Source organism: Tympanuchus pallidicinctus, unplaced genomic scaffold (genome assembly GCF_026119805.1).
Source record: "Tympanuchus pallidicinctus isolate F22 unplaced genomic scaffold, pur_lepc_1.0 scaffold33, whole genome shotgun sequence".
NCBI classification, from domain to species: Eukaryota; Metazoa; Chordata; class Aves; order Galliformes; family Phasianidae; genus Tympanuchus; species Tympanuchus pallidicinctus.
Window position 1 is genome coordinate 3,193,804 of NW_026294751.1, and position 26,726 is coordinate 3,220,529.

Here is a 26,726-nt window from a genome sequence, read left to right on the forward strand (position 1 = left end):
TCTTAATTAATTAGCACATGGAAAGCTTCTAGGGACTGGGAGCTGGAAAGCATTAACACAGTGTAAACCTCTCCAGAAGCAACTCCTTCTTTTCCTCCTACCTAAAATGAGGGATCTCACAATCTTCACAGCAGCCACCTGCAATGGCACAGCTGAGGATTCTGCCTCACGCACAGATCTGATGGAGGTGGCACAGACCTTTTGCCCTGGAGCAGTTAGAACTGAGGGCAGCCTGGCTGGATACACATTTGTTCCCTTTTTGGAAAGCTTGGCACCTTAAACCGTGTCACTGCCTGAAATTCACCATTCATGTTTCACAAGGCATTCTCCTTCAGCTCATAAATGAGGCAGGGATAAAGCACCAGGCACCTCTGCTCACTCAGCAAGGACATAAAGCACAGCTGCATCCCAAACCAAATGGGGCTGATGACAGCGTTTTATTTGTGCCCTTTCTAAAAGACAGTGCTTAACGTGTAGCTCCATCCACTCACTGCCCCATCCCTGCAGGCAGGAGGGTTTTGCTCACCTAGGGAAGAAGATCCTGCAATAAACACTCCTGTGCCCTGCTTGTTTGCTCTGCTACTGGCAGGCAGCAGCAAAAACGTGGCACAGCCTCAACCTTCCCAAACACTGCCACTGTTCTCTTGAAGGATCCCAGATACAGAAGGAATGGAACACGCACTGTGAGCAGAGGACAGCTCTTCAGCTGGTACAGGAGGCAGAAGTCTGTGCCCTGGGCCCAGCATCCTACTTAATGGCTCTCCAATTATAATCAGACCTCGTGGGCAATGCAAAGCTGAGAGCGATTTCCACGCCTCCAGGGGCACCTGGGCTGTTGCAACAGCCTGCAGACAGCTGTGCAATCGGTGATGCAATAAGCCCTGAGGTCTGAGCTGCCTGAGAAACGTGGGTACGGCTGTGAGCCACTGCTGTGAGCCATGGGCAGGAATGCTGGGGCACTGCAGGGAGATGCAGGAGGAAATGGCCCTGGGAGGAAGCAGCAAGCTGCACCCACCTGTGAAATGGGCACCTCCTCAGATTTGTTCCACTTCTTAACTGGCTGCATGCTTCATTATCCTGAAGGAAACCTTCAGGGCTTCAATCTGTGGGGTGGATTTAAGGTGCAGTTGGGAAGGTTCACGTAAGGGAGCTTCTCGATCCAGAAGGCTTTTTGCTGAACGCCTCTGAGAAGCACTCGGTCCTTGATGGAGCTGATCCTCACAGGGAGGTCATTCAGGACTTCAGTCTGTCGCTGCGGGGCTCTTTTTGTTGCGGTTCAGGCTGGCTTGTTCAGCACTAGGGATCAGTATGTAGGTTCAAGGACCAATGTATTACTTTAACAAAAGGAATCCATGAGTGCTGGTCCTAAAACTCTCCATCTCAGCTTTGCCTGGTGTGTGAACAGCCCTGTTTCATCCCAATCTGTGTGAAATCTTGCTCTGCTCTACGATTCTGCTTCACAAGAAGCACTGCAGTCACAGCAGGCTGCTTTCATCTTTTGCACCCAAAAGGTGCATCTCCCATCCAGTGGAATGTTGTCCATCCCCATCTTCCTTGGATTTCCCATACATCATTTTGGAAGCTGCTCATCCTGGCCTCCCAAGGGAAATAATCAGAACTGGTGATTTTCTTCTCTGCAGTTTAAATCCCTTCACCCCCAGAAGTGCGACGTCATTCTGGGATCAGAGAGGCACTGAAAGCAGGCTGTAGGTGAATGAGCTCCCCTTGTTTTTCCAGTCTGATCCTGAGGACAGTCACGGGTAGGTAAGAGAGTGAGCTGTGGATGGTTCCATTTCTGTACCAGGCAAATAGCCCCGAATCATCTCTACTTTAATGCCTCTTTATGCAGTCATTTCACAATGTTCTCCCTTGTGCATTAGACTGGAAAGTAATGCCTTCCTGGCAGAGATAGGCCAATCTGTTTAGGTCAAAAGGCTTTGTTAATAAAAAACAATCTGGGGGGATTCTACAGTGATTGCGACTTTGAGCCTGAGGTGCCCCGACCTCAAAAAAAGGGGATAGGAAGAATGAAAAGTGTGGAGCCTGGCTGTGTGTCAGGGAGGTAAGGAAAAGGAGCCCTCCTGCCAGGGCAGCTCTTGGTCACTTGGCACTCCTCACCTCCAAAAACCACAGAAATGCTCCCAACTCTGGCATTAACTGTTGGAGCTCCATGTGCTCCTGGTGTGCAATGCAGGGCAACAACCAACCAGCTCCACAGGCTCGTCCATCCCATTGCCTTCCTGCTAAAGCAGTGAAACGCACTCTCCCTTTGCAGACCCCCTGGAGCAATGAGGTTTCTCCCCCCAGCCCTGCTTGTCCTGCCCTGAACAAAGGAAACAAACACCATTATTTCCAGCTTCTCCAATTCTGCTCAATATAACGCACCAGCTTATGGCTGTTCTGCTATCCTGCATCAGTGTGGAGAGACAGGAGGAGTAAGACAAGCTCCCACGTTTGCACTGGGGTGTTCACTTTACAAAAACACCTATGGGGAAGAGCTTGTGGGGTTATTGCGAGCCTTAGGTGTATTTCAATGGGATCTCATCTGAAGAGCCAAAGCAGGGCTGAGTCAGGAGGAACCCCAACAAACCAGGCTCATGATGAAGACCTAAGACCCCTTTTTCTGCTTCACGTCAGCTGTGTTATGAGACAGAGAAGAGCCTTTAAAGCAGCACTGCTGCGATCAGCGAGGCTTCTCAAGTCCTGAATCACCACTGAAACTTCCTGCCTGCTCAGTGCAGCGACTGCTTGCGTGCCTTTCCATCAGCAGCTGGTCTTCACACCCAGCCACGAGGAGTGAAGCTGGGACAGAAGCAAGCAGCAGCAGAGCCCTTCCTGATGAGGGGCTCCCGTGACCACAGAGCTGGTCCAGGTTGCAGGGACCTGGAGCTGCACTCAGACCTGTGAGCTCAGGAACCCATCCTCCCTGTTTTGGAGTCTCAGGGCCTGAAGTGATGTTTGCTGCACGGCCTCCCACGGGCTTGGCTGGCTGCTGGTGCTGCGTGTGCCAACATCTGCTCTGCTCCTTCCCACACTCAGAATCTTATTTCTGCTCTTTGGGCTGCAGCAAAATCAGCCTTTAGGGGAGACGTGATGGTGCCTGCAAGCCTGCTCTCACTCACTGCCATGTTCTCCCAGCCAGCGCCAGGAGGTCACTGCCTGCTGTGGCTTCCAGTGAAAGAAATACCCAAAGCAGATCTAAAGCTGGCACTTCCATAGGAGCCCCTGAGAAGGGAAGGGCTGTGCTGGATTGTTTTGTTTTTAAAGTAGCTCCCTCTCATCCTATTTTTGTCAGAGACTTGTTTTAATTGGACAGCTCGGAAGCTCTTTGCAGCTCATTCAGAAGGAGAAATAGAGCAGACCTTCTTACCCCTTCCCTGCAGAGGAACTGTTGCTTGTTCCAAGTCCTCCAGCACAGTGACCTACCAGACAGAAGGGACGGTTCTTGGTCTGTGCTGGGACTCCCAAGTGAGGGGGCACAGCAGGGGTGAGAAGGAGGCAGTGGGAAGGGGTCTGGGGTCTTCCCTCCTGGAGTCACCCGCTAAAGTCGTGCCCTGTGGTTGCTGCTAGGGAAGGTGAGTGGCACAGCAGGGAGGCAGCGATGCAGGACATCACAGTGAGCTTGGCAAGGAAGCTGGCTGAGAGCTGGAAGGCAGAAAGCAGCATCTCAAGGCACCTCGAGATCGTCTTGTTGCTGGAGTCTCCCAGCTGAGGCTGCTCAGTGAGGCTGGGGCACGGCCATTCCCACCTCATCGCAAGGGTTGTAGCTGTGTTTGGTTGTGGTTGCATTCCTTTCTGAGTGTGGATTTTGCACTTTCCAGCAACACCCCCCTCAGCTCATAGCAGAGCAAAGCTACCGAACAAGAATGGCTCTGTTCTCTCTCCAGCTCTGCACAAGTCAGTTTTCTCCTAAACACAAGATCAGAACCAGGCCCCTTCTATTTCCCAAGAAAGAAACACGTCCGCATCTGGGCCTTCTGGTCACCCATGCCTTGTACAGCTTTTGAAGACAGGGGCTCCCAGTTTTGGGCTATCCTGGGTTGTTCTGCCCCAGGTAAGAGCTCAGCAGGAACCTCTGGGTTTCAGAGAGCATCAGCAGAGCTACGGCCAGAGCAGCCAGCAATCATCCATCCCCATGTTTCTTGTCTGTCAGATTCTCTCTTCAGATGACTACAGGGACCAGGTACAAGGTAGTAACAACACTTCCTAGGTACCTTATGCTTGCCCTTTTCTTAGAGAACCACAGGACTCGGGAAGGAAAGCAACAGCATTTCTCCTGTGCTTTCCTATAGAGGAAAAAGCAGCCAGGATATGACCCCGCTCTTCCAGTCCCAGCTAAGTGAAATGATTGTAGGATCACATGCGTGAGATAAAAGTGAATGCGAGGAAGGGCAAGGGCTCTCCAGGAGCCATATTATTCTTCCACATCCTTCACAGGAAGTTGTTCACTCCATAAATATCATGGGTTACTGCTGGGTCTGGGGTTCATGTTGAGTTCAGTGGGCTGTGCTAAGCAAGCAGTGTGGTGTGAATGCGCGTGTGCATTTCTTGTCTAGGTAGAGGGAAGCTGCACTGGGTTCTCCATACCTGACTGACAGCTTCAGGGAGCTCTGCAGCTCAGCTTAGGTGAAATTGGCATTGAAAAGAATTTATGGAGGGGATGCGCACAAAGCTATCCAGAATTGGTGAGCATGGAGGGAGCTGTGGAAACCTGAGATCTGGAGAGAGCTCAGCAAAGGCTGACCAGAGAGAAGCCCTGCGAGGTCTGCACAAGTGGAGACCCTCAGGCTTTGGGCGCTCAGACCACCAGGGTGCTTTCAGAAAGGATCCTAACAGTTTGTCTGCATCTCTAGACCCCTAACTTCCTTTGGTTCAGCTCTGGATCTCACTCTCTTCCAGGATCTGGGGCTATCGGCATCAAGATTTAGGCCTGACCAAGGGCTTGGCTGGTGGATAAACCGCAACCTGCATTGCCAGAGCTCAGTCCTCTCCCATTACAACTCCTCCAGGACCCTCTCAGCTGCCCTGCATGCTGTGCCCATGGCAGAACAACCCCAACTACAGCCCCCAGCCCCCCCCCGTTCTGTGTTTACAAACTGGACAAACTCAAATTCCTGCATTACTGAGAATTTCCGCTCAGCTTTGGATCACATTTTAAGATTCCGCTGTTTTTCTTTCTAAGTAACAAATGTTTGTTTTGCTGAAGAAAAGGGAGTGATTCTGCTCTACTCACGTGGGTGTAAATCAGGCGCAATTCCATTGAATTTAAAGGGTAAGAGTCAGGAAAGCCCAAAAGGAGAATGCATGGGTTTACTGGGGTCATGGAATTGAAGCTGTTCAGACAGCCAGAGGACACCAATGAATACTCCAGCATGCTGCAGGTGGACCTTTACAGAAAGCTTTCCTAAGATAGATGCTTGTGCCACTTCGTGCTCCCTTCCTTTCCTTAAACATGGTGCACTGGGCTGAAAGCAGCTGGATTTGCACCATGGGCTGTGCAGGTTTTGTTCTGACAGTTGCAGGTGTCAAAGACAGCAAAGAGCTTTTTCTTCTGAAGGTGCAAAATGGAAGTGGTGAGAACGCTGTGTTTTAGACACACGTACAACTTCTATATTGGAGTGTCTGGGCACGTTAAAATCTTTTTCACATGGCTGAGTGTTTACTGGTGTCAGAGGTGGATAGCCTCAGAGCAGCTGTTTGGCTCATTAGCCCTCAGATATGGAGAATGTTTGTCCTGGGAACAGTATTTATAACGTTCCTCAGCAACAAGAGCCAAGATATTTCAAACCACGGTTTGCAGTGGAGCCATCTCCTCCTCCCAGGCACCCAGCAGTTTCTGACTAGTGACTGGGTAACCAATGCAGCAGGGAACCCAGCATACAAAGTCTATTCTACATCTTGTAAACCGATGCTGGTTTTAATCTAAATAAAGATTCACTTCCTTGAGCTGAGAGATCTGCAGCATTACATGACCAATGCAGCCGAGAAGAGAACCTGTTCCCATTCCTCCTTTATGGGAAGAAAGTTTGTGGCGTGGGACAACAACAGGGGACCACTTGTCAGTGCACTTTTCCACGAATAATGCTTCCAAAAAGCTGGGGCTCTCTGCAGAATCCTGCTCTCCCTAATAACACCAATCAGGTCTGATCAACACCAACTTATGTGGCGCACCAGAGAAGGAAAGGTTGTGCTTTGGAAACGGTCACTTTGTTGCACGGCCCCTTGAAGGGAGCAATGCAAGGGCTGGAGCCGTTAGCAAGGAGAAAGTGGCTGCACTCTGGAAGCAGCTCAGCTGCTGCGAGGAAATACTTGTGGAACAAAATCCTCTGCCATGCTGAGCCTGCCCCAGTTTGCAGCTATTTGTTTTGCACAGGAACTTCAGAGCCTGTCTGTATAGACCAAGAGCCTTCCACGAAGCAAAATCCCTGCTTGGCTGCTCGTTAGCTTGGACAGATTGCAGTGCTGCAATTCTTGGGTCCTTCCCGACCTCTTTGAATAAAAACAACCTGAAAGTCTTCCATGAAGAAATAATTTCGTTGACAGAAGAAGAAAAACACGAACCTGTTAATGTAACTACTGCTATTAATAATCTGGAAGCATCTGGGCCTGACACCGGGGTAAAGCCCACAGGAAACTGGGAGGCGAAGCTCCAGGTCCTTGCGGCCGGCGAGAATTTCCTGCCCTGTCAGTGCACATTTCCTCTGCCCTGGGGAGGGACAGCAGCCGAGGCAGTGGCGTTCCTTCTGCTCACTGAGCAGGGCAGCATCCAAACTGAGGGCTCCCGATGCTGACAGATGGCAGTCTAGAAACTGAAGCGCTGGGAGAGCAGCACCAAATCAGATCCGGGGCCTTAGGGGAGCTGCGGGGAGCTCCAAAGTCGTTCTGACTGCTGCTCGCCTACAGCAGCTGCTCCCAGCACAGCAAGCAGTGTTTCACGCCGCCCGGAGACCCCCAGAATGGCACACGGCAGCCCTGCTGACCACTTCCCACCCTCCCCTTCGTGGCAGCCCCCCACAAGTGCCGCAATGGGGCACAAACCCTGCAGGCTGTGGGTTCACGCGCTGCTGCTGGGGCTCAGAGGGCTGCAGGAGTGGCCAAGCTCAAGGCAGGAGCCCGGTGGGGGGAAACGTCCCATGATCGCGCTGTTTTCACGGCTACGTCGTTCCCATCATGTTCTATTTCATCAGCAAACCTCTGGAAATCACACCGTGTTCAATTAGAGGCCCACACGTGGATTTAGGAATCCGGGCAATCAGGTTTGTAAAGGTTTAGGGCAGGATTTTTCCAAAGCATTTGAAGCTCAGGCTTGTGCGGATCCGTTCTGCAGCAGCACAGACCGCCAGGTGCTGCAGGATGGTCTTCAGCAGCGCACACCATTTGGGAGGTTCAATAATCTCTTTAGCCCCGTGTTACAGATGGGAAAGCCAGGGTACGAATGAGGCAGCTTGCTTCCCAGGGCTACACAGCGTGCTGGTGCTTAAGCCAGAAACAGACCCTACTGTTCCTGACTCCCAGCTTCTTGCTCTAATTACCAGAACATTCCTCTCTTCTATGGCACAGCCAACTGGTTCCAATAATAAATCCAAGCTGTTGCAAAGATCAAGTCCGTTTTTTTTCACTGCTTAACCCAAAAAAGCATTCGATTTTCAAAACACAGGTTTGGCTTTTCACCAGAGAGGGGATTTGTTTTCCATTATTCATCTGGTTTTTTTTTGTTGTTGTTGTGGGCTTCTTTTTTTTCCCCTCTTTTTAAAGGCCACACATTTAATTACTCTGTTCCATATAGAGTTCCTAAGCTAGAAGCACTACAACCATCATTACCCCATAAATCATCCTTCTTGCTATAAATACACTGCAGTATTTTTCATTCTGTTGTTTCTATGGCTAAACATGGCACCTCCAGCAAGCCTCAGGATGCTTCCCACAGTGAAGAACTCAAATTCTGGAGGCCTTATTTCTGAGAAACAATGCTTTAGAGAGAACAAAAAATGGTCACATTGCTTGGTTTATACCCAAAGCAACAACCAAAACCTGTGACTTTTCAGCACTGGTCTAATTATCCCTGTCTGCATTGGCAAAGATGATAGTGCCTTGTTTTGACACAGTCATACTGTTGGAATGGTACCTCGTGTCACCAATTGCAATACAGGAATCAGCCAAACGGGGGTAAAATGCATTTTGGACACTTTGCCCACAGAGGTGCATCGTTGCCTTTGTGGGAAGGAGCTTCATGGAGCTTCTCTGTAGTTGTGAAGAATGGTGAAGAAGTTTTAATGTGAAGGGTGGCTCCTCCAAGCACGTGCAGTAATCGCTGCTGTGGCTGCAAAGCAGATATGTGCAAGCCTACAATCATTTGTAAATATTTGATGGGCAAAAAATCTCCCAGATCTGTTTGTCACTTGAAGCTGTGTTGTGTTTATACAAAAAATGTGCTTGTACGAAGCTTAAGACATGCTATCTTGTGCAAGAGTGGAGAACAGATTTCACTGCATATTTTCTCCTGAATGACTAAAAGGACATTCAGAATCTCAGAAGCCATTCCAAGCTTTGGCTTTATGTATCTTTATTTTTTTTCATTTCCTTTATTACCTTAACTATCCCTGTCCAACTTCATTCATGATCTCAGCCCATTGGCTGCAGTTGCCTAAAGGTGAGGAAGGACTTGGAGCCTGTGAGCCCAACAAAGGAAGCTCTAGCACAGTAAATTGTAGCACCAGAGGCTGATAAACGATGCGAGTCAGTTTCAAACTCAAGCTAAAAGTAGCAGATCCAAATTAAAGTCTTTCAGGCCAGATTCTCAGGCTCAAACCCTTTAATTTTAAGAGCTGGGACCACTCATAGAGGCACTGAGGGGACATTAAACGCAGCCGAAGCTCCTGAGAGGTGAAGGAGCTCTGAGACCGATGGCATTGGGCCCTTCAACAAGCTGAACTCCTAGAGTGCCCGGCTGGGAAGCAGAATGGCAGCACTGCCCAGGGCTCTGGGGGCTCAGGATGATACCTGCAGTGATTACAGCGAATGGCAATCAGAATTTACCCAGCAATTTTCAGATCAAGCTCTCAGAGCAGGAAATCACGGTGTGTCTGTGCCAGCAGAGGGGACAGGATGTGTCAGCCACTGCTATCCACGCAGAAGGCAGACGAATCCCCACGTCCTTCTGTTACAAGCTGCTCCTTCTTTGACAATCCACCAACTTTTAAGGGGAACAAACTGTTTTTCAATATTCTCCTTACAGTGTTTTTGCTCTGTCACAAGGATATAGGACAGAATATAACATTCTTACCTTCTCCGAGCCCAACACAAGCATATGACCCTGGCTTCCTCCTGCATTTTTATTGCTCAATATCCATCTCCACGGATTATCCCAGGACAATAAAAAAGAAAGCAAGTTCTCTATTACTCAGCTGGAAGGAAAAAACGGAAAGGAGTTATTAAAGATACTGGACTCACTTCAGCAAGTGACAAAGAACAAACGATTCACTTTGAGTAGCTGTGAGTTAAGGACAGAATGAGCAACAGCTTCTTGAGTTGAGTGAAGCAGAGCTCAGTGCTACGCAGTGCATGAAATGCCATGCTGGAAAAACAACCACCCTGAAAGGCAGCCTCAGCAGGGACTCCAAAGAGGATGAGTACCTAAGAGGTCAGGTTGCCAGTGACACGTAGGCACAAAAAGAGCCACTTGACAACTGCATCCTGCAGTTTAACAGTGCTGGGTCTTGCTGTCTGTCTTGATTTTATGCCATATTTTGCAACACTGTAGGAAAGAGTTTGGAAACATGACCTGAGGATGCCCAAGGGGAGCAAAGAATCAGACAACAAATGTAGCTGTAAGCATGTTTTTAATCTCACAACTCTTACACGCTCCTAATTTCTGATGAGGCAATATTCTGGACTACTCAATACTGGCCACTGCAGAATGGGGGCAGAAATGCAGTCTGTACCCAGTATGAAGATCAAGGATTTTCCCAGCGCCCTGCAAAAACACAGTGATAGTCAACGTTCATCTGCAGGGAAAAACAGCGTGATTAACATTTCTTTCCATTCCTGCTCGGTTTCACACGTTATTCTAGCATGGCGATGCTCCAGGGCAAGGTTTAAGTGAACGTTCACACGTTGCTTCACGAAGAGTTCCAGAGGACGAGCTCTCCTGTCCTGCGCTGCTCACAGCAGGCTTAAGGATGCCCAATTGCAAGAATAGAAAAGCTCCAGCCAACAACCCGCAGCCTTCTGCTGCCCTCTGACGGGCTGCAAGCGGCAGAGCAACATCTGCCGAGATGCAGAAGCCACAAATGCAAGAGCACCGAGGGCTGGGGTTGTCCCTGTCATCATCTGCTCGATTTATGGCATGTTGCAGTGACTGCAGAACCAGCTTTAGCAGCTGTGCCCCGTGTTTCCATCGGGGGGTACAGGGCTCACAGAAAGGCCCTGCAAACAGAACTGCTGTGTTTGGCGGCACTGAGATGCTGAGCAGATGGCAGCACTGCATCCTCCAGGTGCATTTCTGTGCTCCGCTGTAACAAGGGGCCCTGTTTGCTCCAAGAACTGCCGTCCTTGACATTGAAGAGCCCACGGAACAAACTGGAGAAGAGGGAAGGTTACACTACACCCGAACCCAAAGGCAGCACAGTGGAAGCAATGTTACCTCTTCACTACACCAAATTATGAGATACTCAGAGTTTCCATATTTCTGCACCGCAAGGTCCAGTGCGCTGTCATATGAAGTAATTCTTTGCTTCCTTTAAAAGCCACACAATTTTTAAGGCAATCCCATGTCGTGGGATCAAATGCCTCAAACTTCCCCCCGGAGCTCCAAAATCGCCCTCATGGAGTCCTAAACCTTCCTCACAGCCCCAAAAACACCTCCTGGAGACCCAAACCCTCCTCACAGAGCCCCAACACCTCCTCTCGCTCCCGCGGGAGCCCCAAACCCTCATCCCAAAGCTCCCCGCCTCCCCCCGCAGCCGCAACCCCCCCCCCCCCCCCCAAACAGCCCCAACCCTCCCCACAGAGCCCCGCTCCCCCCCCATCCTTCAGCCCGCCCTCGCTCCTCCTGCCGGCAGGGGGCGCTGTCTCCGCCCCGTGCTCCCGTGGCGGCGGGGGCGCCGCTCTCTCCGCCCGACGGGCGCCGCGGAGGAGGCGGCGGGGGCAGCGGGGCGGTGGGAGCGGGCCGCGCGCCCGGCGTCAGTCGGCTCCGAGCCGAGCCGGGAGGCGAAACCGCGGCCCCGCTGAATCCTCCTCGGTTCTGCGAAAGCAGTATGGCCGCCAGCCTATGGATGGGGGACGTGAGTGTCCGGCCGGGACCCGCGCGGGGTGTTGTGCGACGGACAGCGGGGCGGTGTGGGCTGAGGGCACCGGCGGGGCTGAGGGAGCTGCTGGGGGATCCGGCGCCGGGAGGCTGAGGGCGCTGCGGGGTGACTGGCGGCTCCGAACAGCCGAGAGGCGCTCGTGCTGTGAGTGACACCGACACGCGCTGACACGCGCGCTGGTCCGCCGGCGCTCACGCTCTCACACTGACCGTCACGTGAGCATTTGCACGCGCGCACTGTCACGTGACTCTTGCACGCTCGCACAGTTGCACGCTGACTGCCACGCTCGCAGCTGAGCGCGTCCCCGCCGGCTGTCACGCTCACAGACCCGTACGGCTGTGCTCGCAGCCCCACCTGTGCCGTTTACACCCCTGCCGCCTGCGTTCGCTGCTCACGCTTCCACTCCCAGGCGCTCCTGGGCTCTCACGCTCGCAAGCTCTGTGCTCACACCGGTCTCGCGCTGAGGCGCTCGGGCTGCCACTCACGATGCCTCCACACTCAGCCACACGGAGGGTTAAATGCAGCCTCTCCACTGCGAGGACTTTACTTCTTTTGTCCCAGCAGCCGTCGCCTGTTGCTTTTATGAATCTGTCTCTCATGGGCGCACATACCACAGGATCGCCCTGTGCAGGGCTGCCTCCTGCTGCTTGGCTCTCCTCTGCCTCCTTTTGCACACAAGTGCAGTGTGTGTGGTTGCCTGCTGTCAGACACACTCACACACAAGCCTGCGGGCTCTGCCACACACACAAGTGGAGGAGACACCTGGTTCCCGATGACAACACTGTAGGGTGATGACTACAAGCTTTAAGAGGGACTGCAGGGCTGTCTGTCTCACCACCTTCACCACGTATTCAGGCCCAGTTGCGGCACCATTTCATTCTTTTCAGCCACTACACCACGCTGACACCCGCTCTGCAGTGCCTTCATGCACACAGCACTCCACGTGCACCCCAACATTCACAGTGCTGTTTCTCACATGCACACTGCAGCACAGTCAGCACACCTTGCTGCAGGATGGGGCTGGAGGTCTCCCAGTGCTGCCCCGTGTAACTCCATGGTTATATGAGGCAGTCACGGCTCTGCAGCCCCCTACCCCAGCTTGATGGAGGCTGATGCACAACATCCATCCATCCACCTGAGGCTGTGCTGCACTCACGTGCTGTTACTGCTGGCCTGATCTCTATTTGCTTACAGAGAAGCAGCTTACCATCACCTTCCCCCCTGCTCCTGCATAGCGAGTGCTCAGTTTGTTGCTGTATGTCTCTGAGTGGCTTTTGTCCTTCTGTGGAAGCTCTCCGTTCTCTGAAATTCATGCTGTCTCTTGGGTTCCACTTTGCAGACTGTTGAGCCTGGTTCATGCATGCCTGCTGATTTTGAGTGGCATCGACCCTCTTAAATGAACCTTCTTTTTGAAGCGCAAGGGTAAAATACTTCTCAATAATGTTTTAACTGCTTAGGGGGACATTGACACAAATATGCTCCTTTTTGTGGATGCTCTGATCTAACTGATTCTTTTGCTTTTGTAGCTGGAGCCGTACATGGATGAAAACTTTGTTTCAAGAGCCTTTGCCACGATGGGAGAGCTTGTACTGAGTGTAAAAATCATTCGAAACAGGTTGACAGGGTAACTGTTCATACTTGTTCTCCATTAATTCTACTGCTGCATCGCTGTGCTTCGGGGGGTTGAACTGTGTGCAGTTTATCTGGCATCACGGTGGGGCTGTCCATATTAGAGCCATTTTCCCTTTCAGCTTTTCACCATTGCTGCCATCGATACGGGCGCATTGATGACAGCAGTGGAGAGGACAGTTGCTTACTCTCTGACCTTGCTCTCAGTGAACCATCCTGCAGTGCTGCAGCACTCCTTCAGAGCAGCACGCACGTGGCGTGGGGATACAGAGTCAGGGCAGGGGGCTTCAGTGACAAGGCTGTTAATTGTTGGAACAGCACAGCTACGTGATGCTAGCAGAGGTGGGAGGCCTCACTTAGAAAGGACCCTGAGAGGACCTTTGGAGTGCATTTGCAATCAGTGACTGTAAACAAGATGAAGTATTTTTGTGTTCTGGAGTATTCTTGTGTTCTTTTGTTGTCATTTCATTTTTTCAGTCTCTCAAACTTGGGTGGGAATATTTATGGTCAGTGAAAGTGGAATAATTGTGAACAAAAGTATTTTCTGTGTTCTTATGTTGACGTGACTTATTGGTAAGTAGGAGCTATCAGTGAAGATCCAGCATTACTGTACCAGGGTCTGTTTGGTAGCTGACATTTATACTTGGACAAAGAGATCCTCCATGTGTTGCTACTGGAGCAAATTTTCTACCAGTTATCTGAAAATATAATATTTCTTCCTCCAACGTTTTCACTCTGAAATCTCTTTTCTCTCCTGTCCTCTGTCTGTGTTCAGAATTCCTGCAGGCTATTGCTTTGTAGAATTTGCAGATCTGGCTACTGCAGAGAAGTGTTTACATAAAATCAATGGAAAACCTCTTCCTGGTGCTGCACCGGTGAGTAAATCACATCAATTGGTGGAAAAGCAAAGCTGTGAGAGAGAAGTTGAGGAGAATTTGTGTTTTGAGTAATGATGACAAAGAAATTAAGTAGCAAACTGGGGGGTTTCTTTAGATTTCATGACCATAATGCTGGTAAGAAAAGCATTGGAAAATGTTCATTTTTATGTGAGGGTCTGGGTGATGCCCAGGTATAGAAGTGCTGTGGTGTGGCTTTCTACTGCTGAGCTTTTCTGCTGTGAGCAAAATTGGAGCAATGAGAAAACAGAGAAGAGCAAGGAAAAAATAGGTTGAATATACACACCACAGTCCTTCTGTCTCTCTGCATTTACAGTTCCATGTACATTTGTTACAATTTGTACGTTGTGATGTATACACAGGGGGAGCTTTCAAGTTTAAGCTTAATTTTCAGTAACTTTGATTTGCAAAAGCGACCCTTAAACACTGCCTGGTTCTTAGCCCCTAGCAAACAAGAGTTACTCAGACCCATTTACAGTGGGGAAAGAACTGGTCCACTGTATAACTGCAACACACAGCAGGTACCCCAAAGCTGGGTGGATGGGAAGAAGAGGAAGAATAGCCACAGCAGCTAATTTTAGGGTGTTGACTTGAATGTGAGGTATGTGAAAGTGGGATGGCTGACAGCTGCTCCTGGTATCCGCAGAGTTCGGCTGCAGGAGCGAGGATGGCAGGTTCACAAAGAAACTCTGAGGTCACCTCTGTTACAGTGTGATACATGAAGGTGCATTGATGCCTGTTTCAGTGCAGTTAGTCCCATGGGTTGGTCAGCTTTCCTAACAGGATGAAGTTCCCCATTGAAAGGAATAGATAAGATGTTTGGAGGTCTTCTGTCCCGTTTAACACGCTCCTGTTCTGCAAATAAGAGGCCGTAACTAAGAGAAGCCAATCTTCCTGGGTGCCTTCTGTAGTCACTGAGAAAGAGAGCAGCTTCTGCAAGAAGGTAATAGTTGAAGTTTGCTTTGGGGAGTACTGGCCTTTAGTTTAATTCAAAATAGGATGTCGTTCAGGGGGACAACTTGTGTAACACATGGAGAGAATACGGGTGTCAGACAGGGGCAGCCCAACTCAGTGCGCTCAGCAGGCAGTGGTTCAGCTCCTCTCTTGCATTTATGTAGTTTCTGCTTTGCAGAAAACAGAATGTGGCTCACTCCTGTGTTTATTTTTGCATAGTGAATCAAAGGACTGTCAGCCCTGGTGTTCTTGTTGTGCCTCTTTGACAGTTAGTGTCCCCAGCTCCTGTATGTGTGCAGGTACTCTCAGTTTTCTCAGTGACTTTAAGCCCAAAGTATTGCAGTGAAGATCTAGATCCAACAAAAAGATGAAAGTGCTTCAAAGTGAGATCTCAATTTTGTGTTAGGAGACTTGAGCTTGTAAATGGTCCACGGAAACAGCTGAGTACCACTGTACACCATGGACACAGGCATGCAAGGAGCAGGGTTATAGCCTGGAGTTAAGTCTTTGCTCTATTTCCCTTTAATTATTTATGCTGTTTTTGAGGGAGGAAGATACATCATACAAGGCCTGGGAACACACCAGGCTCTCCTCTGTGAGAAACAAATGTTCTGGTCTCTAGGTGTTGGACTAACTGTAGGCTTATGTTCTTTGTCCAAATGGAATTCTTTGATGCTATGCCACTGCATAGTGCAGAGAGATGTGTGCTTTGGAAGTCTGCTGCGAGACAGAAGGATTGGTTTGAAGCCATTTGTGTCTTCGTACTAGCAAGGGAATCCAGTTTAGTTCTTCCACTGTCTGGGTGAGTTCTGAAACCAGTGTTCTGTTCAAGGAGTGCAGCCCCTTGCTTCTTCCTCTGTCAGACTTGTTTTGGAAGGAACTGTTCTGTAAGGAATTAGCAGTCAGTGCTGCGCTGGGCAGTGAGCTGTGGGTCGTTGTGTGCTGAGCATCAGGTGAGGGTCCTGAGGGGTTGAGACCCACGGGATTTTGAGGCTCCTTGGGTCCTGGACACAAGGCTGAACTCCGGTAGGATGTGGTGAGGTGGCACAAATGTGAGTTCCTGGGAAACTTGTGTGTAAAAAAGAGAGGGGGCATCTTTCAGAAAAGCTCCTCCCCACCCAAATAAATGAGAGCTTCACGCAGAGCAAAGTTTTCAGTCATACGTCCAGAATCAGGGATTGGTTCCATTTCTCAGTGTGGCAGGTTTTGCTTTGTCAGTATCCTGGTAAATGACAAACATCAAGCACCCAGCTGTGTGTGCTGTCATTTCACTGTAAGACCTTGACGTGAGAAGTCATGTAATACTTGCTGTTAGGACCTCAGTGTTCCTGTCTTCCATTAAGACGTACAGTTTTGGTGCTGGGTGAGGTTAGCCCATCTTTCAGTGCCTTTGTGGAGTGTTGAAATAAAGCAGAGCAAACCCCCTGGTGCAGCTCCTTTTCATTATTCATTATTGTAGCTGTATTGGAGTGAAATAAAAATGTTGTCCTGGATACCTGAACTGAATGGCCTGACAGCTCTGAACGTCTGCCAGTATTAAAAATAACAGATATCTAAAGTAAGCTTATTGCATTTTTCCTAATTGTATGGATTTACATGGGAGCATTTGAATGTACGGATTCATTTTTGCCTTTTTTCAGGCAAAGAGATTTAAATTGAATTATGCAACGTATGGAAAACAGCCCGATAACAGGTAAACACCCCACATTCAAATATTAGTTTTGCCTGTTTAATGTCTCTTTATCAATTGCCTTGCAAAGAGTGTTCAAAATACGTAAACCCACAAGTTCATTATTGCTGGACAAGATGTACAGCTAGCAAATTGGACAGGAGAGAATTCATGAGGTGCATACAACTCAGCCTTGTGCCGTTTTGCTTGGCAGAGCCAGGCTGCTAAATCCCACAGTGAGAAACATGGATTGCATTAAACTGTCTGGGAGCACACTGTAAACATTCGTACACTGCAGCATGTTAGGACTTTGAGGATGCATCCCATCATAACACTGCTGGATGCCATGGCTGTGTTTGGCACCTGAAGGTGCGGGCAGTGGTTTCACAGCACCTGGCTTAACTGGCTGTGGTACCACAGCAGTCAGCAAAGGGAGGGAGCAAGGCTGTGAGTTGCCTTCAGGAGGAGCAGCAAAAGGCCCAGGAGGAGGCACAGCAGCTGTGTGGAGTTTCTGAAGTCGAGCTGTTCAGCAGCTGTCAGAAAGCCTGCCCAGAAATGCTTTGCACAGGTGGAGAAACAACAGCACGGTGTGGTCAGGTAGGTGTGAACCACAGTCCTGCAATTTGGGAGGGTTGTGTTACTCATATCTCAGCAATTGTATTTTTAGTTTGGGTAATTATTAATATTAAAAAAAAAAAAAAAAAGAAGAAGAAAAACAACTTCAGATTAGAATCAAGGCATGAGAGATGGGGCCAAGAATGAGATTTACGTCTTGTATCATTCTTGCAGTTCTGTTTGCTCTGGAAATAGTCACAGACTGCAGATGGGTAACACAGCCTTGCTGACTCCAGCAGCTTGCCTAGCAGAGGGAGGATAACTTAGGCCACCTGTCAGTCTCATGCTTTACCTTCTGTGTGGCACAGCAGGTTGGTCAGGAGCGTCTTCTTAAATACTTGAGCTTTTTAGCATCAAAGCATCTAATTCATGTATTGTAACTTAAGATGAGTATTCAGGAAATAGCAAACCTATAGATGAGACAGCGATGCTTTCTTGAGACATTAGAAATTCATGTACAGTACCCAGTTCAGCATGTCTGAGAACTAAGAACTGAACTCATCTTTCAATACAGAGCAGAATAACGTAGACTCATTGTGCTGCTTAACTAATTGAAAGAAGCATGGCTGATAAAAATGGTCCTTTCATGTCAGTTTCCTCTGAGGTCAAATTTTTGGGCTCATCACACGTTTTGTGGGCATGTGTGTATTTGTGCCTAAGAAGTTTTCTTTTGATTTCTTTAGTCCAGAATATTCACTTTTTGTGGGAGACCTGACTGCTGACGTGGATGATGGCATGTTGTATGAGTTTTTTGTTAAAGTTTATCCATCATGTAGAGGTGGAAAAGTTGTTTTGGACCAGGCAGGAGTATCCAAGTAAGTCATCTTTTATTCATTCTTTTCTTTAACTTCACATTGTAGCATAGGAAATGTGCAACAAGGGAAGAAGAATAGTTTAGATGTTAGTAGAACACCTGGTAGGATTGTAACACTCCTGGATGTGTGCAGTGTTGGGGTCAATGTTGTGCTCTGTGTGTTGGCAGTGCAGTGTTGCACTTCTGAAAAAGCTGAAAAATGACCTGGAAAAACTGGAGTTTCAGACAGAACTGTGCTTTTGCAGTTGGCTGTTGAATATATATTCCTGGGCTATTGAATATATATTCCTGTGGAAGCTTTGCAGGTTTTTGTTTCAAATAGGGCAGGGCAAACAAAGCTGTGATTCATTAGCATGGAGTTAGGAGCCACCTTGTTCATCTTTACTGGAAATGTCTCATCAAAAACAGATGTCAAAAATGTTCTTAATGTTAATAAAACATTTTCTAAATTGGAGAACATGAATTCTTTTTTATTTTCTTAGGAGAGAGACCAGTTGGCTAGCGTCCTTGTTTTCAGGACAGAACATGGCTTCAATGAAACACAATATTCTGACACAATAGCTATGAGAATGTGGTGACAAGACGTAGAATGTGGCTGTAGATCTCCCTCTTGCTCACGTAAGGGTTTCTCAACTCTAAGATCTGTTGGTTTGAAGGAATATCTGCAGGTTTCGTGTCCAACTTCCTGCTCTGAGCAGAGCTGCTGCCAACATGAGCTCAGGTCAGCGATGAATTGTGTAGCCTGGAAAATCTCCCAGGCTGAGATGATGTAACTTGTCTGGGCAGCCTGTCCCAGTGCTGCATGGCTCTCTATGGAGAGGTTATGCTGCTTAACTCACAGAGTTTTCATTCCAAGTCTTCCTTATCTCCGACCTGAACCTCTTGCAGTGCTGCTCAGTCTCTCAGGCTGTTGAGTGTGCTGCTGCTGCCCCCTCTCCTGAGACCAGCTGTGCCTTGGGGCCTCCCCCAGTTCCTGTTCTGCTCTGCAGTGCAGGTGATGGGTGATGTTCATTGGCCACCAAGTGGGCTTTGGGCACAGCTCCTCAGTGCAGACCTCAGGGCAAGGTGCCCTGCGTTCCCTTGCGATGTGGGGAAGGGGCAGTGAGTGCTGGGTGCTGGGAGAGCACAGCAGCCTCACCCAGCACTGCTGGGGTGTTGCTTCCAGCTTCTTTATGACCTGGGCACTTACTCAAAGCTGAGGCAACTGCAAGTGTCAGGGTGGTACGAGAATGGATGCTGGTGTTTGTGGAGGTGCCTGGTGAAGCTCTGAGCCTGCAAGGCTTTTCCCAGCACCTGCTGTCCAAGCAAGAGAAGAGTTTGGAGCCTGGTGCTGTCGTGCTGTGTCTGCTTCCTTGCTTTCTGCCATGGGTGCAGGCTGGGAGTCTTCTTTTAAGTTTTGGGACAGGGCCGAATGTCTGCCAGGCAGATTCTGACTTCAACAAAATGCTTTTGGGGAGGATTTTTTGTGTGCTTGGGTGGTTTTTTTTTGTTTGTTTGTTTGTTTGCCTTTGGGTTTTTTGTTGCTTTTGCTCTGTTTGGAGGTGGTTTTTTGCTGTTTTGTTGTGGATGTGGTTCTTTCTTTTTTTCTTTTGCCTGTATTAAAATCGGGTTTAGCCACTTACATGAAAAAACTGAGCATCTGGAAATGCTGGAAGAATCACCTCTGCCTTGCTGCAGCCAGCTGTTAACCCACACCTCCATCTACTTTGTCCACCACTCATTCAGAGCTGGCAGCATTCCTGCTTTCACTTCTGTTCCCACCTGAAGGCTGCTGCAGCCTCTGTAGCTGCTTAGAAACTTGCACACTGTTGTGAGAACAACCATAGCTGACTCAGGTGTTGATTTACACTGGTTTGATTTGCCACTGTGCTTTCACAGAGGGTGAGTTGAATTAAGGTCACCGATTTGAAACAGAACCTGTACCCATGTAGAGTTTTGCTCTTGCTTCATTATCCAGTTTGTATGTTGACAAGCTTGAGCTTTGACTTGGGCTTCTTTATTGGGGAGCATACATATGTGCATGCACAGATGTACACGTAAATAAATATTCAGGTTTGCATTTATAGCTTGCTGTGCAAGATACTGCATTTTATGGGACACCAACTGCTCTGTAATAACTCCCAGTGTGGATGTGGTATGAGTGCTTCGTGATGACACTTTCAAAACCATTGTGTGTGTTACTTTGCATTTAATTGTTCCCACAGAATAGATAATAATGCTGTACGTTTACACCCTCGCTCTGGGCTTGTTCTTTTCCTGGGTAGCCAAGCACCTCCTTCAGTCACCCAGGTGGATTCCTCTTCCCCTCCCAGCCCAAGTCTTTGATCTTTGTGCTGTGAGGCGGCCCATCCCATGCTGGGATCCTGGCACTGCCCTCTGGGGTGCTGTTGCATCGCTTCTGACTCACTGCAGCATCCAGGCCCACGCAAAGGACTTTCGGGATCAGGGAGGGGGGAAGGGAATTCATGGTGCTGGTCTGGCTGATGCTGGTGCTGTGCTGTAGTGCTGCAGTTGAGGGCTTGCTGTCTGAGTGCTGCTGATGCTCCAGCTGTGCTATCAGAGCAAGTTTTAGCAACCTGGTGTTAAGAGCTCGTTTTCATTCACTGTTGACAGTGCTGATGGGATCGGGTGGTTGTTGGCAGTGACAGAAAGTCCAGTTGGTGTTTTGCTGTTGGAAAAAGGACGTGATTAAAAAGCACATCTCAGCTGATCCTATGGAGAAGCAGCGCTGTGCTTCATGTGGGGCAGCTGTGGATGCAGTGGCAACGCCTTTATCTTGTCAGTCCTGTGCTGAGTTGCGTCTGTTCACATTGCCTGTGTTCTCCCAGTAGAGATTTGAGGCTTTGCTGCTGTCTGTTGGTGCATTTTGACATGTCTTGTGTCAGCTCACTTTGAGTTCCCTGGGATCTGTTGGCAGAAGGCTTGGCTTACTTACTTCTCTGCAGCCCTCACAAGTGCTGCTGAAGCTGAGATCTGAGCATTCAAGCTCTCTGCAAAGAAAGCAAAGCAACTGGAAGAGGGAATCATGTAACCTCTACTAAAAGCCCCAGTGGAAGCGTTTCACTTACTGTGCTTTGCAAAGCCAGTTTAGATTTCACCATCAATACTCCAAAAAAAAAAAAAGGAAAAGAAAAGCAGCGAGTCTTTATTTGCTTCTGTTTGATACAAATTCTTCCATATCTCCACAGAGGTTACGGCTTCGTGAAGTTCACCGATGAACTGGAGCAGAAAAGAGCGCTGACGGAGTGCCAGGGAGCCGTGGGGCTGGGCTCCAAACCGGTGCGCTTGAGTGTGGCGATACCGAAAGCGTGAGTATGAGAGCAGCCCGAGCGGGGAGGAGCAGCATGTGGGATCCCAAGGGCTGTTAGGTGTCAGGCAGAGCTCTGGGTGCACATCCTGGATGTTTCCGTCACAAAGTAGAGGAATGCACACAAATCTGGTGAAGCTGATGTCTGTCCGAATGCACAGACATCAACATTTATGCTGTTAGACCAAGACGAAGCGTTTTCCGCTGGTTTTAATTATATAAATGATTAAATACACAAACACACACAGTATTTAAATGTGAGTATTTGAGAAGTACGTGTTCCTTTGCGTTTAAGTGAAATAGCCTAAGTCTGCTTATTGACTCCTGGATAGCAAAGCTCAGTGACTTTGTTCATTTATTGCAATGTAAATATAAAACTTCTGGGGCAGGGATTAACTCTTTTTTCTGTGTTTGTTCAGAACCTGATACAGTGAGATCCTGCTCTGACTTGGGGCTCGTAGCTCTAGGGTAATACGAATAATAGTTATTGCTCCCTGTTTGAATAACATGCAGATTGTTAGCGACCTCAGAAACCTTGGGGGGGTGAGGAGGAGAAAAGGGGATGTGCTGTGGGGAGCAGACTGGTGTTTCCCTCTGCCTGCTTCTCACTGGTTGCATCTTCAGTGGAGCTTTGTGCATAATGTGTTCTCATTTTCAAGCAACGTTTGTCATCTCATTTCAAATCTCAGTGGTGAGGTGGGATTCCCAGCTTGTTGGGAATGCTGTCTCTTTATGGCAATGAATGAGGATTTCAGTTAGCTTCCTGTTTAAGGTAAATTTTTAATTTACCCATTGTCCTTTTTACTTAAGAACTCTTTAAAGTATTTGCATTGAAGGTCATCCAGTGAAGTGAGGATGGGGACAATCAGGTGTTGCTTAGGCTCTTCTATGGCAGCAGCAGAAGGGAGAGGTTTTGGACCTTTCTTTCTGAAAGAAACCCCAGTTCTGCAAGGCTCTGAGTCTTTAACTCTTAATGAGAAGCAAAACTCAGTATCTTACCTCTGGAGGCTGCAGAATACTTTGTCTCATTTATCAGAAGGAAAAAGGGACCCAAAAATATGGATCATGGTTCAGGATATTCTAAACTGAGGCTCATAGTCCCAAACTGTTCCCTTTCCGGAGCCAGGAGGTGATCCTAAATTAGTCATGAAGAATTAAAGCAATGTTTGTAAATGAAGATGAATATGAATACAGGAAGGAGGTTTGAATATAAACCACTTATTTCTTTCTGCATACGTATTTAAATGATGAAGATGACTTCATTCAAGAGTGAATGCGTTTTAGAGGCTGAATTGTGCATGTTAGAATAAAGCCTGTTGATGTACCATACCTTAAACTGTTTCTCTTCTGCTTTTACATAACTTTCTGCATGACATGTAACCTATTCCTGCCTTCTTTTTAAGTAACCGCATGAAGCCAGCGGAGTACAGCCAGATGTACAACTACAGCTACAACCAGTATTACCAGCAGTACCACAGCTACTATGCACAGTGGGGCTACGACCAGAACACGGGCAGCTACAGCTACAGCTACCCCCAGTATGGCTACACACAGAGCACCATGCAGGTAGGGCAGCGTGGAGAACTCACCCTGCTCTGACTGCCAGCACAGAAACGCAGGAGAGCTTCAGAGCTGTGGGGGTGCTTGATGCCAGCAAGCTCTGGTGTCTCAGCATGGCTCCTTAGTGAGGAAGCAGAACTGCTCAGCAGCACCTGGCTTGCACTCTTGTCTTTTGAGGGGGTTCTTGCTTGGACCAAGTGAGCATAACGGGGCTCTAAGTACAGTTGTCATGGCAGAAGGCTTCTAGGATCCTTCTAAGCTTTGTTTCAGAGGCTGAAACGGATCAAGACAGCCACAAACTGTGCCCTTTAAAGAACTACTGCCTCTGTGTTAAGTTTAGAGTGGAACCCACACCCTGGAGCCTGCCAGGAGGGGATCAGAGGGCTTGAGAGTGAGGAACGCTGTTGTAATCACTCAGATTTAAAAGTCACTGTATGACAGTTGTAATCAGCAGTTGATGTTTATGTTTTTCTAATATTTTTATCTGCTGTCCTAAGGGTTTCTTTGTCCTTACAGACATATGAAGAAGTTGGTGAGGATGCATTGGAAGGTATGTTTCTTGAATTCTTTATTGAAGTCATGCATTTCCTTTGTACTGATTGGAGACAGCCTTTCTCAAGCTGGCCTTTAGAAGCAGTGTACAATACACCTTTGTCTTTGATTAAATCTGAGCCTGATAACATTTGCTCCTCACTGTCACCTGGCTGCATCTTTTACACTTGCTGCTCCCAGTCTAAACCTCATCAGGGCTGTAACTAATTGACTTCACCAGCACTGAGACCGTTGGTGGTTTCGTGTCCACATATCCTTTGCCCTGAAATCACATATCTTTGTTTTCTGTACTATACAGAATTTCATCCTTTGGGTTCGTTTGGTTCTCTGGTATGCTACAGAATCACTGCAGGCATTCTGTTTTGTCCATGGAATCTTGTTGTTTTGTGGAGTCCAGCATACTTCTTGGTGCTTATCATTTGAAAAAGGAATGATATCAGAGTGTCCTGATAAAGTATTTGTTTCAGCAGGCATTGGGTGGAATGGGTCACTAAACAATACTGGGGCTATAGATAAACATAGGAGCAGCGTTCATGCAAGAGAAAATTAATTTTATACTGGTAATTCCAAATCTTTGTCTTCAGTGGATTATGCACTGTATGGTGTATTTCCTTACTGTCTTAAAAATAAGAATTTAAAGAGCACGTGGTGAAAGCAGAAAGCAGCTGGGTGCTGTGCAGAACCTGTGGGTGTAAGCAGTGACGTCAAGGAGAAAGCCGTGCTGGCTTCTGAAGCATTACACAAGGGCTCTCCTTTCTTCAGCATGCAGAAAGTGGAACTCCTGTGCTATAATTAGGGTATCTCCGGGGTGTCTTTTTCTTGTTGATTAAGTTTCCTGTGCACTGATACGCTGTGAGGTGGTTGGGCTGTTAGGGACCACGATTGGCACAAGTCTTGCAAACTGTTCACCATGCACTGGTAGCAGCAGAGTGGATCCCACCGGGTTGCTGTGCAGCCCCCGAATGCTTTGCAAACACTTCATCCAGCTGTCAAACAGGAGATGTACTCGTGCTTAATGCTGTCGCTGGCACTTCTTCTGTTACTAACTGTGCAATGCTTTGAGATGTTTGAGGCTCCAGCAGATGAGCTGTGGTGACTGTGGCTGCAGAAGCAGATGCTGCCATCCCCATCCAAAGCAGAGGGAGCAGAATGGAACGTGTGCCTGCGCCCCTGCGGCTCCGCCGTGCCGTGGTGCCAGCACACCTCCTCTGGCAGTTTAAGTGGGGGCTGCGAGGTGCAGGTATGCCTTCTCTCTGTTGGCTCTGCTGTTGGGGCAATGGCACTGAAAGGAGGGCTGGTCTGCTGTTAGATTTATCCCGTTGCTGGAAGATCTGCTAGGGCTGCAGTAGTCGGGTTGTGATCGGGGAAGCGGTGGGGATGATCTGGGACGTGCTGCACATTATTGTGACGTGTGTGTGGGGTGTGGGTGCTGTTCCCGACCCATGTAACACACAGCCTGTTTGTTTGCCTTTTCTCCTTTAGATCCAGCACCTCATTTGGATGTCCATGAAGCAAATAAACAGTTTATGGAGCAGAGTGAAGAGCTCTATGACGCCTTGATGGACTGCCATTGGCAGCCTTTGGACACTGTCTCGTCAGAGATCCCAGCCATGTTATAGCCTCGTTGCTGAGGCGCTGTCTGTGTGACGAATCCGCCGGTGCTCTGTTACTCTGCAAATGGATCCTGCAGGAGTCAGGGGTGGCCCCTTTCCACTCAGGTCTGTTACTGGAAGTACAGGAGGAGTGTGGTGTTCCCTGTGCAACGCCGGAGTGCCGCGGGAGCGCCGTGATAACTTCTGTTGGTGGTGGAAGTCGGAACTGCAGCGGTTTTATTCCTTTTGTCTTGAAGTGAACTCTTAATACTACTTGTAATTTATAAACTTGCATCAGGATGGCACAGGGGAAGGACTGCTCCAACCTACAATAAAGAAGTTGGTCTTTTAAGTAAAATTACCCATTGCTTTTTGGTTCGTGCCCCCTTTCTGGTTTGCTGCCCATTTAACTGTCTTTAGTCAGTTGATCCAACACTTGTCCACGTGTTGGTTTTTAAGTTTTGGTTTTTAAGAGTCACTGTCAAATACCACTAAAATGTCTCAGAAGCTTCCTAGTGACTGGGTAAAGTTGCTGTAAGTTGAGTATGGGAAGGAATCATGTGGATGAAAGCCTATGTTCTGCTGAATCTAAGCTGTGATCTTGAACTAAGCTTGGTGTTCCTAAGCATTTTGGAGAGCAAAGGCAGGAAGGAGTGTCAGAGAACCACTACAGACTGATGCCTTCTGCTTGATGTTTGGCTTGCCTCTCCATCTGTGAGGAAAGAATTCCCCACCAGCCAAGCAGTTTAAAACACTTCTACCAGCAACCTTGTTGAAATGTTACTGTATGTACGATGCCTTTTTCGTTGTTGACAGGCCTCAGTGGCCCCTTTATCATGTTAAGGTTTCACAGCGTCTTCCACTGTCAGAGTAAATATGGTGAAACTGAGGATCTTGCAGCAAAAACGGGTCAGAGCAATCCAATCAATGTATTGTGCAACAAATTGTTGCTGACTTGGAAAGCGGTTTTCTACTGAATGTTGTATAAGCTGGATGATGGACAAGCAATATATTTAAGCGAATATTATCTTGCTTTAGAGGTGAAAGCAAAAATGATAGCACTTATGTACGTGTTATAAGCCCTTTTCAGGCTTTTGTGCCTTAAACTCTTTGAGAAATAGGAAGAGATAAACTACCTGTAATACATGTCTGTCCAAGAAATGGTTTGGTGACTGATTGCTCATGCACAGCAGTAAGTTGCCTCCCTCCCCATATTGATGCAGAGATTTGCCACAGAATTTAAATACTTTCATAAAGCCTACTTCTGCTACACCTTTGTTTGTTTGTGATGTGTTTGTCCGTCTGTGGTCATTTTTATCAACTGCAGTGGTGGACATAACTGTGAACATGAGGAAAACTGTGACCTGCACTGCATTGAACGTATTTCTGGTGTGCTAAGAGGATTCTGCATTCCCATCAGCTGGGAACTTTTATCTCCTGCTGCGCTTTTGACAGCGCAGTGGACCGTAAACAGTGATCTGACCTTCATGTGCTCTGTATTTAAGGCAATGAATGCTCCTGGTGTGTGCTGTAGCATCTCAAGGGCAGCACAGAGATGGAGGAGAGCTCTTTCCCTTTGGTGAAGCTGCTCAGCGGTGCTGAATGCTGAAAAGTGGCATCACTCTACTTGAGAAGCTCCTGTTGAGTAGAGTGGCCGAAATGAGGTGACATGAAGGTTCTTATGTTCTGCTGTGATTCACGTTCTACATCACTGTTGATGTGCTGCAAGAGTGCTGCTCTGTACAGCCTTCATTTTCTCTTTTTGGCCTGCCCTCCCTGCCCCTCAGATTTCAGCTTTTATAATGCAGCCCTCCTGGTTGAAGACAAGCTCA

General features: G+C 48.3%; 1 protein-coding gene across 3 annotated transcripts; it reads left to right on the forward strand.

The window, feature by feature from the left end:
* The first annotated feature begins 11,115 nt into the window (after positions 1-11,115).
* TRNAU1AP (tRNA selenocysteine 1 associated protein 1) lies at positions 11,116-26,166 on the forward strand. Of its 3 annotated transcripts, XM_052698608.1 has the most exons (10): positions 11,142-11,282; positions 12,646-12,728; positions 12,833-12,930; positions 13,711-13,810; positions 16,426-16,478; positions 17,753-17,884; positions 21,072-21,191; positions 22,594-22,756; positions 23,267-23,300; positions 24,785-26,166. In XM_052698608.1, exons 3-10 carry the CDS (start codon positions 12,845-12,847, stop codon positions 24,919-24,921), a joined length of 825 nt encoding a protein of 274 aa, XP_052554568.1. In that variant the 5' UTR covers positions 11,142-11,282; positions 12,646-12,728; positions 12,833-12,844; the 3' UTR covers positions 24,922-26,166. The 3 variants fall into 3 exon arrangements, with proteins under 3 accessions (XP_052554569.1, XP_052554567.1, XP_052554568.1); XM_052698609.1 differs by lacking the exons at positions 12,646-12,728; positions 24,785-26,166 and adding an exon at positions 24,366-24,729 and having other exon boundaries at positions 11,116-11,282; XM_052698607.1 differs by lacking the exon at positions 12,646-12,728 and having other exon boundaries at positions 11,117-11,282.
* Positions 26,167-26,726: the final 560 nt, after the last annotated feature.

Coding starts and splice junctions, on each gene's coding strand:
- TRNAU1AP (XM_052698607.1), top strand. CDS start 11,256: ATGGCCGCCAGCCTATGGATGGGGGAC. Junction 13,811..16,425: donor CTCTTCCTGGTGCTGCACCG/GTGAGTAAATCA, acceptor GCCTTTTTTCAG/GCAAAGAGATTTAAATTGAA. Junction 23,301..24,784: donor TGGTGAGGATGCATTGGAAG/GTATGTTTCTTG, acceptor TTTCTCCTTTAG/ATCCAGCACCTCATTTGGAT.